A 12,371-nucleotide genomic window follows, 5' to 3' on the forward strand; every position below is an offset into this window, starting at 1 on the left:
GATCACTAGCTCCAGTATCCAATATCCAGGTATTGGCAGAAAAAGCTAGTCTATTAACTTTCTGGGAAGAAAAAATGGAATGTGAAGGGTCTAAGGTGGAAGCACAAGAGGAAGTTATAACCTTACCTGTGAAACTTGGCATTAGAGGATGCTGAACCATGGCCTGAGAGTGAAGACCTGTAGCTACCACATTGGCTGCCTGATGAGAACTTCCAACTTGAGATCCATCCAAAGACTGACTGTTCAAGAAAGCCATTAGCTGCTGACATTGTTCTTGAGTGATAGGGCACTTCATGGCCTGATGCTCCAGTGAACTAGTGGTGGACATGGAACCAGAATTTGACATGACCAATTGATCATTTCCAATGAAATTAGAAACTTGATTTGCTAAAGATGATTTTCCTTTTGGCTTATATCCAGGCGGATAGCCATGTAACTTGTAACATTTGTCAATAATGTGCCCTTGAATGCCACAGTGACTGCAAATTGGCCTTTCCTTTCGATTGCCATACCTATTCCCTAAATTAGGCTTAGCACTTACATTAGAATACAAAGCAGCTGCTTCAATCTCAAAGGAGGAGGATGAACTAATGTTCTTTTGCATTTCCTCATGAAGAACCATAGAATACACCTTATTCAGATCAGGCATTGGATCAGCCATGAGGACTTGAGTTCGAATTGCAGCATAGTTCTCATTCAGTCCCATCAAGAACTTCATCACACAATCTTTCTCAAATTTTTCAGTCAAAATCCTCATTGCTCCACAAGAACATTCAGGCAAAGGATCACAATTCATCAATTCATCAGAAAGTGTCTTGAAGTTAGTGAAGTAATCACTCACCAAAAGATTGTTTTGAGAAATGTGAGAAATTGCCTTCTGTAGTGAGTAGATCTTGGCAGCATTGCCTTGAGCAAATCTGTGCTTTAAATCCAACCAGACCTGCCTAGCAGTCTCGTTGTACATCACACTAGATTTGATGTTCTTATTCACAGAGTTGTATATCCAAGAAAGGACCATTGTGTTCGCAAGAGTCCAATCTTTGTACAGTGGAGAATTGGCTTCTGGTTTGCTGATAACACCATTGATGAACTCAATTTTGTTCTTGGCAGTGAGAGCAATAACCATTGCTCGTGACCAGGATGGATAATTGACACGTCCAATCAAAAGCTTAGTGACCAGAATAGAACCAGGATTATCACCACTCTTCAAGCAATATGGATTGGGATTCAATTCATTACAATCCGAAGAATCCACTGGATCTGGAACAGGAATCGAAGAAGCTTGATCAGCGAAAGCCATTGTTACAGCTCTGATACCATGAAAAATAGTATCACATTCAATGAAAAACACTCTCTTTACCCCTCTCTCTCTCTCTCTCTGTTTCTCTTTGGAAGAAAAGTGAATAGAAGATTATTCTTTCATTGAATGAGAATGAATCAGAATTTACAGAGTAGCTTTGCTTTTATATGTATATGTACAAGCAACTGAAGTAAGCGTAAAAGAGAAAAAAAAAATAATAATTTCTAAAACTAATTGATCCGTGAATTAAGGAGTTAGTGGCTGCAAATGCGGAAGTAGTTAATGCTCAATCACGTGTCTGCATCTGGCTGCTCCTTATCAACTAATCTCTGCTGCATCTTCTCTTTACTAACCTCTTCCATGTGAACCTCACGTGCCTCAACACTCTCAGCACTTTTCTTCTTGTTTTTCTTCTTAATACACTGTACATCCTACATTAACAATATCTAAAATCGTTTTGGGAAAATCATTCTCAGCTTATTTTGAGAAACTCATAAAATCTTTTTCATTAATAACTTCTAGACATTTTTGTCAGTCTGCACCCTATGTAAATTAATATTTTCAGGATAATCATTTCAATAAGTTCCACGACCCAAGATTTGTGTATGTATCTGGGTTTAGGGCTATCATAATGTTAAAGAACTCAACCCAAAGTAATTATGCTACTCTTCTACTTGAATTTATGAATTCATATTATCTAAATATGACACTCACCTGTGATGCAAAGGAAAGTGCTACTAAGCAACAGCCAGCCCTCCTTTCCATTTCTCCGAAAGAAATGGAAGATGTAGTGTGGCGATATAGCCTTGAATATACTTGGATAATGATGTATAATGCTATAAATTCCGACAAGTGGAGTGTTCAAGGTCCATGCAGCCATTATAGGAGAAAAGAGGAAACTCACTCTAGAGGTACCAAACTTTTGCAACAGGAATAAGACAACTAACACTACTGCAGAGAGTGCCTCCACCAGAGCTGCAAGATAACAAACCAGAGAGTAAATAAATTCAAAGTGATATTTTTTCAATTAAATTGTAAATTTTTGTATCAATAGAACAATGCAACCCCAATTTCCAGTACAGAATGCTGACTTGGTGGTTTCCTAGAACATACAGGAGGCCTACTTTAAGATGGGTTTGTATTTCCCACTTGATTTCCAAATATTTTCCCTTTCCTTTGTTTACGTGACATGCATTCTCTCCATTTTTTGGAATGTATGTGATCCTTTCAAACTGAATCAGTCGCTTACATCATGGCATCAAAACATCTGCTCATTGTGTTTATGACAGAATTTGCGTGAGTTTGACTTTTGAAACCCTTGTTTAAAAACAAAGCATCTAGTGACTCCAACGTATGTCCTGATTTCTGTCTTAAGAGTGATTTTCATGACAATATCAACATTCCTGTTTATAAAGCTTCTTGAACACAATTCATTAGTTGATTTGGAAATGACACACCTCCTTGGTTGGCCCAATACAAGGATAATAATCTTTTCAGGACATCATCCAGTATACGTCATGTTCTTTAGCCTTAATGATGCACTCCTACAAATTTTGCCACAGTAATTCCCTTTCTCTACTACCGTCATACTAAAAGCAAATAAAGCAGACTGTAAACTGATTTTGGAGGATTCTGTTCCTGATTCTTACTTTTTATCATGGAATTAATCATTAGTTGTATATGATTAGAGGAATGCATTTTATGATTAACTTTTCTCATTTTTTGAGCTTTTAGAGGCAACATAGAAAAGATTTTTATGAAATAACAGAAGAGTTTACGTAGATCATGCAAAATGTAGCTTGAACATATTGCCAACTCCAAGCACAGCCAACTATGATATACTGTTCTTTAGCCTTAATGATGCACTCCTACAAATTTTGCCACAGTAATTCCCTTTCTCTACTACCGTCATACTAAAAGCAAATAAAGCAGACTGTAAACTGATTTTGGAGGATTCTGTTCCTGATTCTTACTTTTTATCATGGAATTAATCATTAGTTGTATATGATTAGAGGAATGCATTTTATGATTAACTTTTCTCATTTTTTGAGCTTTTAGAGGCAACATAGAAAAGATTTTTATGAAATAACAGAAGAGTTTACGTAGATCATGCAAAATGTAGCTTGAACATATTGCCAACTCCAAGCACAGCCAACTATGATATACATGAGTCAGTCAATCTTAACAATATCTTACAGGAAGACCCAAAAATTCTCAAGCTTGTGCAAAGTTATTACAATCTGGATGAGTACTTACATTTACTCAGACAAGGAAACGGTGCTCTTAGTCCATCCATTGCTGACAACACTGAACAAATTTACAAAGTTAAAAATATTAAATCCAATTAAGCACCAGACCAAATTATAATTAAGACAGACAAAATTGGGGAGACAAACCTGAGATTGCAGGGGTAAGTATACCATCGTTAATAAGCATGCACATGCCTAACATGGCAACAAAAAGCAATACCCTCCTAGCAACTATACTGCTTTCAAAAAACATTCCGAGCCTTCTTTTCTTTTCACTGCCCTCATTCATAGTGTGTGAAAGGCTTGAATTTGAACTTACACGTTTTGATGAAAGAATTCCAAATGCCTACATAGTAATGAATACAAGGCAAATGTTCCTCCTGCAATTAAAAAGGTGTCCGTATAAGTAAAGAATTTAAATTGCAGACAGTAACCAACTTAAGTTGCTTCACATACAAAAAACATGAAATGCAAACATGAAATGCATCAGCGCACTGATATATCACCCAACCCTTATTCTGGTGAAAACAGCATTCTTCCAATAATCCATAGCATTTCCTCACACTTTAAGTGGAAAACTGGTAAGTGAAACAATTCAAACAGTGGCAAATCATCCACTAGTCCAACCAACCACCCAATTCTCAACAAAGGAAATAACAAAAATTTAACAACTAAATTATTAATCTTAGAATTAGTCAATTATCTACACCCAACACCAGTATAGATAATAAAAGGCAAACAAAGTGCACTTCAGAATAAGTAAGCTAGAAAAGAAGGAGATAACAACAACTTAGCAACTAAGTTGATTAAGACATAATCTTAGAAGTAATCAATCATCTTCACCCAAATCCAATACAGAAATTGAAAGGTAAGCAAACTGCACTTCAGAATAAGTATGCAAGAAATCCAGATATATGAGAACAATAAAAGCAATTATCCAGGTTCATGTAATACCTTCTCCCTGATCATCGGCTTTGATAGCTATGCTAGCATACTTTAAAGCACCAATGAGAGTAAGAGTCCAGAACATTATGCTGTAGATACCCAAGTAGTCTTCTTTCGTCGGAGACTTCAATGGCATTGAAGGATACACATACAATGGAGATGTTACAAGTCCCCCAAATACCACTCCAAGAGTCTTGTACGCAAGTACCAGAGTACTCCATCGACTGATCTGCTAATTAAATTAATTATTTAAGATAAGACTTATAATTTACATAAAAAAAATAAAATAAAAGCTTAAATATACGTTTGAAAGTGTTCAAATTGGAAGAGGAGAAACATGACCAACAAAATAACAAAGAATAACTCCAAACACTGTTTAAATCGTGAAAGCACTGTTTAACAAGGAATTGTGTGTATCAATTTAGAATGTAATCAAGAAATCATGATTTTTTTAAATTACTTTTTAAAAATGACTGGTAAAGAAAATCAGGAAGAAAGCAGGGCAGAAACTGAAGATATATATTACAAATCATACACCATATGGAAAAAGTTACATACTACACACTGGGATGCCCCTCCTTATACCATGTGAACAGTGAATATGGACAATCCTTATATCCCTATATTTTACACATTCCCATCCTTATACCATGTGGATATGGGCAATTCTTATATCCCTTTATGAGTTTATGTGTTACACATTAAGACTGTCGTCTTGCCTCCTTCCACATGTGAAATACTATAGTATACTAAAATCATTAAAGATAGTTTGTTCTTGGTAAATCTCTATCATTAAAATTTCAAATACTACTCCAATAAAAAATTTGTTTTCAAAAATTTTTAAACTAAATTATTTATCATAATTTTTTATTGGGTCACACCAACGCTTGCATTATGTGCTTCAACGTAAATGTTACACATCATACAACTTAAAACTAATAATAATAATACTTTTATTAAAAATTTCAATCACCAAAAGTTCTCAAAAATTTTAAAAATAAAGTTACATTGCTTATTAAAAAGTATATTTTTTTTTTAAAAACAAACTCCAAATATGTAAACATATTAAAGAATCTAGCACAACCATTACATACACCGAACATAAAGTTCATGAGAAAAACGAAACAAAATCAAACCCATATTGATAAACATGCTTTGTAGATACAAACATATATTTTTCGGCAACTGTTTGAAAAGGAAGTGTGTAACCAGAAATGCATGTTTATATGTGCAGAGAGAGAGTGAGAAAGAGAGAGGTGAGAAATATGAATGAATACCTGTTCGTTTGCATTTGGAAGGGAAGCAGAATCAGTACTAAGAGCATGAAGGTCGAGAGGGCGGCCATTAGAGGCAGTAGAATCAGCAACTACAACAATGTCAACCTCAGACAGATTTGGTCGTGACTCACTCTGACTTTGCTGGTCCATTCACAACCATTGCGTACACCAAACATAAAGTTCACGAGAAAAACGAAACAAAATCAAACCCGTATTGAAAAACATGCTTTGTAGATACAAACATATGTTTTTCTGCAACTGTTTGAGAAGGAAGTGTGGAACCAGAAATGCATGTTTATATGTACAGAGAGAGTGAGAAAGAGAGAGGTGAGAAATATGAATGAATACCTGTTCGTTTGCATTTGGAAGGGAAGCAGAATCAGTACTAAGAGCATGAAGGTCGAGAGGGCGGCCATTAGAGGCAGTAGAATCAGCAACAACAACAATGTTAACCTCAGACAGATTTGGTCGTGACTCACTCTGACTTTGCTGGTCCATTCACAACCATTACATACACCAAACATAAAGTTCATGAGAAAAACGAAACAAAATAAAACCCATATTGATGAACATGCTTTGTAGATACAAACATATTTACATATGCTTTTCTGCAACTGTTTGAGAAGGAAGTGTGGAACCAGAAATGCATGTTTATATGTGCACAGAGAGTGAGAAAGAGAGAGGTGAGAAATATGAATGAATACTTGTTCATTTGCATTTGGAAGGGAAGCAGAATCATGAAGGTGGAGAAGGCGGCCATCAGAGGCAGTAGAATCAGCAACAACAACAACGTTAACCTCAGACAGATTTGGTTGTGACTCATTCTGTCTTTGCTAATCCATTCACACAAACCTCCAAAAACTCCCCCACTTCTCTAGAGTATGAGACAGAGAAGATTGATAGAGATTTGTCTTGGGTGGTGGCACAAGCCTTCAGTTGTATTCAACGGAAGCCAAGTTTAGCTTGGCCTCACCTATCTGATGAGGCTTCCCAAGTTGGAGAAGGTATTAGGTGAGACGGGAAAAAGCCATTGTCTCACTGATATGACACTAAGGAATTTGGAAAAGGAGTAGGGCCACTATGGTTTTTTTGGGGTGTAAGGCTTAGATTCCTGCATGTAGTGGGTCCATTATCCTAATGATATATGTCACAAAACTCAAACCTCACCCTTTTTTGTGTATCATCCTAGCCCTAGAGGGATAGAGATTTGTGTTGGGTGGTGGAAAAAGCCATTGTCTCACTGATATGACACTAAGGAATTTGGAAAAGGAGTAGAGCCACTATGGTTTTTTTGGGGGGTAAGGCTTAGATTCCTGCATGTAGTGGGTCCATTATCCTAATGATATATGTCACAAAACTCAAACTTCACCCTATAAGAACACCACTATAATATATTTTTTTTAATTACCATTAATAATTTGTGACGTAAACTTTTCTATGAAATTGTTGTAAAATTGTTATATCCCAAACTTTATTCATTTCATTTTAATTCGTAATTATTTTCTTTCTTTTTGTAAGAGAATGTCATATGTATTTTTTCAAATAATAATTAAATTCAAAAATAATTTTAGGAATACAACAAAATTCATAGCATTCTTAAATTAAGCTACCACTTCACACATGGATCATAAAAATAATTAATTGAAAATTGGGGTGGACCAATAATTGAGGTGGTAGGCTAATCTAGAAATGTAATGAATTTTTTTTTGTTCCATCCCCCAATAAATTCAATGTAACCACACGTTTAAATTTAATTTGAAATTCTAGAGCACAATAACGACGAAATTGTACCAAAAGTTTGTCATTTATTATAGATAGTGTGAATCTGAACTTTCTTTATTTATAGTACATAGGAGTAATACATAAACAAAACATGGGCACAAAAATACTTAATTAAGTCTGGACATGCATGTATATATAATTTTAAACGCAGATTTACTTATTACAAACTATCACTTTAATGAAAGTAAGTACAACAAGATGAAAGGTTTCCAAATCATCCTGAATTTATGGCTGGGACCTATATATTTCCAGTTCTGTGGTGGAAGGTCCATATTTACAATTATACATACAGATCAAAAGCCATAAACGACTACATCAGTGAATGTTACGATTTTGCATATATGCTCGAATGGAGTGGTGTGGTGTTTCTGATTTCTATCTCAATCATGTGAATTTGATTTTTATGATGAAATTTAATAGCATGGAACTTGTTAAATATTAGCTCTGATACCATGTTAAATGGACAATATTATCAAACGCAATGTATTATACCATGTTGTGTATGCTAGAGTAGATGCGGAAGGAGAAGTATAGAATAGAAACATCGAGAACATGAGAATTACGTGATTCAGCTTTGACGGCCTACATCCACAGAGGAATCCCTTAAGGGCTACATCTTTATTGTAATACAAGTTATTGTACTACACTCTTATACAATAAAGATATAGCCCGTAAGGGATTTCTCCGTGGATGTAGGCCAACAAGGCTGAACCACGTAACTCTCATGTTCTCGATATTTCTATTCTATGCTTCTCCTTCCGCATCCACTCTAGCATACACAACTTTTTTTTTTTTAATCTCTTGTGTTAGAGATATATATTAGTGATATTAGCCCAATGTAATACGCCCAAACTCATTCCTACTTTTACTAGTAGTTTAGGGTTTAGTCGCCTATATATACTCATGTTAGGATTCATTGTAACACAGGTTTTGTACTACACTCTTATACAATAAAGATGTAGCCCTTAAGGGATTCCTCCGTGGATGTAGGCCGTCAAGGCTGAACCACGTAACCCTCTTATTCTCAGTGTTCCTATTCTATGCTTCCTCTTCCGCATCCACTCTAACATACACAACATGGTATAACACATTACGTTTGATAATATTATCCATTTAATATGGTATCAGAGCTAATATTTAACAGACCTATTAAGAGACAGACTGTCATAATAGTGTAAAGAAAAAGAACACCAAAGTTATTTTCTTTACCCAAAAGAAGTGGAAGAATATTTGAGTCTTCCTAAAATCGTAATTACAAAGTATCCTTTAATTCAAGTAACCCAATAAAAAGACTAGATGCGTCTCTCACTGAGGTCTTCTTCAGCACATGCATGATGCGGCCAAATCAGCCCTTTACAACTTTTCATGGAAATTATTAGCAACAAACTACTATTTTGTATTTCAATAAAATGATAGGGTAAGAAATTTTATTAAATTATAGAAGAAAAAGATGAAAGAGAGACTACCAAAGAAGTTAAAGCGAACATTATAATATGGTTTGAATTGTAAAAATGTGAAAGATTGTTCCCATATCAAAGATTCAAAGGTAATTCAATAGTCTCACAAAAATAATGTAAGCATTAATATACCCCTGTCTTGTCCTCTATATTTTTGTGAATTTTAAACCTGAGCAGAGTGCTACAGGCATACATTAAGGAATTTATGAGGATGTCCATATGTTTAGATAAGTTTGAAGAAACAATTAAAAGAAATAATAGAAGTCCTATAAACAAAATGCAAGAAAATTCCCAATAAAATAACATATTCATTATATTATATTTATCTATTTAGGAATTTATTTACATGAATAATCCTTTTAAAATTTTAATTATATAAAATAAAAAAATAAAAAATAAAAAAGTTATAACTCTACTTACGAATTGAAAGATTTTTAGTTATTAGATAGACATAAAGTTCAACTTAGGTAAATTTCTATTATTTTTGTAATGCTATATGTTATAGGTCTATTTATTTTAGCTTAACATGCAAACTTATGTTTCAAAAACCATCCTATTTATTAACCATTTATTTATACTACAATACAAGATATGCATTTAAAAAATTACCAAAGAAAGAGAGTAGAAAAATCAAACAATATGAGGTTATAAGTTAGACAAGCATCAAGATATCTGTTTTTTTTTTTTTTTTTTAAATAATAGAATTGGGTTATGTTAATATAGAATGGGCTAATATTTTAAGAAGGCAAAAGTGGGCAATGCCCCCTCTCGGCACCCCCTAGCTCCGCCCCTGCTTCCAAGAAGGTAACTCTTTTCTCTCTCTACAATTAAATACATATTAGTACAAATCGCATCGGATATCAGTGAAGCGTTAATGTTTGAATTGCTTCCAATTTGAGTATTGTTGGTTTCAATTTAGATTATAAGAGTCTAATCTGCACCTAAGAATTTGTTAATTTTTTTTTTTTTTAATGTGATTTCGTTCTCTAATTTCATAGCCGATAAATTCTCTATTCTTATTCTTCTGTTAGGGTAATTTAATTTTTTCCCAATTCACTTCTTGAGAATAACAAAACACAAGGTACTTGTCAACTTAATGAAGCCAGAGTAGAGTTGCAGAACATTTAATTTTCATGTGAGTTTGGGTTTATCACAAAAACAGAATTGAAAATCTGTATTTCATTAAAAATTGAATTGAAGAATTACATCAGAGATATATATATATATTGCTTTGTACAGGTGTGAACACAGAACTAACTAACTAACAGAACTAACAAACTCTTACACGTGCTAGCCACAGTACTGACTAACTAACACACGTGCTATTTACTTAAGAATACTCCTAAATGTACTAAACTACAAGTCGTCTTCATTTGTAACTGCTTGCCGTTTATGCTCTGTTACAAGATCAATAACTCTGTGTGCAGTGGATGGATCCTTTGTGTTGCTTGCTTCTCTTCTGCTCTTGCTACTGATCTTGGTCTCTGTGTTTGAACTCTGATACTCCCCCTCAAGAGCAGCAGGTGTATATATATTAAGCATTCCCATTTTGTTAGTAAGATTTGAAAACTGATTGTGATGCAAAGCTTTGGTGAGCATATCAACTAGTTGGCAGTTTGATCTAACATGGTTCAGCTTAATCACCTTTTCTATCACCTTATCCCTGACCACATGACAGTCAATTTCTATATGTTTTGTCCTCTCATGGAAGACCGGATTAGAACCAATATGCAGTGCAGCTTGACTGTCACAGAACAGCAAAGCTTCCTTTTCATGATTCACTCCAATATCCTTAAGAAAGTATAAGATCCACACTATCTCACATGTTGCTACTGCCATGGATCTGTACTCAGCCTTAGCTGAGAATCTTGATACTGTAGACTGCTTCTTGGACTTCCAAGACACCAAGGAATCACCAATGAATATGCTATAGCCAGTCACTGACCTCCTAGTATCAGGACATGCAGCCCAATCCGCATCTGCAAATGCTTTCAAATGCAAGTCTGTGCCTGAAGAAAACATGAGTCCTTTACCTGGTTCACCTTTCAAGTACTGTAATACTCTATGTGCTGCATCCAGGTGTGGTCTTCTTGGCTTAGACATAAATTGGCTGAGTTTATGGACAGCAAATGTAATGTCAGGTCTTGTGATTGTCAAGTACAAGAGCCTGCCCACAAGTCTTCTGTAATGGCTGGGATCTTTAAGCTCTTCCCCTTCAATCTTGCTTAACCTCAAGCTGTGCTCCATAGGAGTTTTAGCAGACTTACAGCCAAGGAGTCCAGCATCATTGAGTAATTCAAGAGTGTATTTCCTTTGACAAAGAGCAATTCCTTTGTCTGATCTTGCAACTTCCAAACCAAGGAAATATTTCAAATCACCCAAATCCTTAAGTTTGAACTTCTCATCTAGCATTACTTTGAATCTATCCACTTCAGCCTTGTCATTGCAAGCTATCAAAACATCATCAACATAAACCAAAAGAATCATGAAAATATCACCATGTCTCCTAGTAAACAAAGAATAATCAGCCTTGGACTGAATAAAACCAAGCTAAATCAAGGTACTTGAGAATTTGGCAAACCATTGCCTAGAAGCTTGCTTGAGTCCATAGATGGACTTATTTAGTTTACAAACAATCTCCCCCTGGCTGTGAAACCCTTGTGGAAGAGCCATATACACTTCCTCATCCAAATCTCCATGAAGAAAAGCATTATTTACATCCAATTGACTAAGAAACCAACCCTTAATGGCTGCAACAGCAAGTAAAACCTTGACAGACACCATTTTTGCCACTGGTGAGAAGGTTTCAAAATAGTCTATACCCTCCTTTTGTGTGAATCCCTTAGCCACTAACCTTGCTTTATACCTCTCAATAGAACCATCTACCTTGTGCTTGATTTTGTAGACCCACTTGCAGCCTATGGCTTTCTTACCAACAGGCAAAGGTGTCAAAGTCCAAGTATTATTAGCTTCAAGGGCTGCTACTTCATTAGCCATGGCAGCTTGCCATTGGGGATCAGTCACAGCTTGGTAGTAAAATTTGGGTTCAACAAGGGAGGAAATAGCACAGCAAAATGTCTTATATGATGGAGAAAGATTGTGATATGAGACATGAGATGAAAGGGTATGAGAAGTACCAGATTGGGGAGAAGACAGAGCCTGAATAGAGGCAACCTAATTGCAGTGAAACTCTTGTAAGTAAGAAGGTCTCTTAACAGGTCTAGTAGACTTTCTAATGGGAAGAGGATCTGCAATAGGGTCAATAGGGGCCTCTGGAACTTCATCAAGGAAATCATCATCAATAGTATGATGAACTTGAATGATAGAAGAAGGTGGAAGAGTAGAAGTAGTGTGAGGTTTA

At 35.3% G+C, this 12,371-nt stretch overlaps 1 protein-coding gene across 1 annotated transcript in view; it reads right to left on the reverse strand.

Moving 5' to 3' along the window:
- The window catches only part of LOC111987200 (probable potassium transporter 17), a 32,414-nt gene extending 20,407 nt beyond the window's left edge, over positions 1 to 12,007 (reverse strand). The window contains 10 exon segments of the mRNA XM_065778523.1: positions 2,015 to 2,275; positions 3,557 to 3,607; positions 3,697 to 3,891; positions 3,894 to 3,929; positions 4,504 to 4,723; positions 5,772 to 5,912; positions 6,120 to 6,260; positions 6,476 to 6,604; positions 10,415 to 11,545; positions 11,645 to 12,007. Of these exon segments, the coding sequence (XP_065634595.1) occupies positions 2,015 to 2,275; positions 3,557 to 3,607; positions 3,697 to 3,891; positions 3,894 to 3,929; positions 4,504 to 4,723; positions 5,772 to 5,912; positions 6,120 to 6,260; positions 6,476 to 6,604; positions 10,415 to 11,545; positions 11,645 to 12,007 (2,668 nt within the window).
- Positions 12,008 to 12,371: the final 364 nt, after the last annotated feature.

This window comes from Quercus suber, unplaced genomic scaffold, assembly GCF_002906115.3.
Source record: "Quercus suber isolate HL8 unplaced genomic scaffold, Cork oak 2.0 scaffold_185, whole genome shotgun sequence".
NCBI lineage: Eukaryota > Viridiplantae > Streptophyta > Magnoliopsida > Fagales > Fagaceae > Quercus > Quercus suber.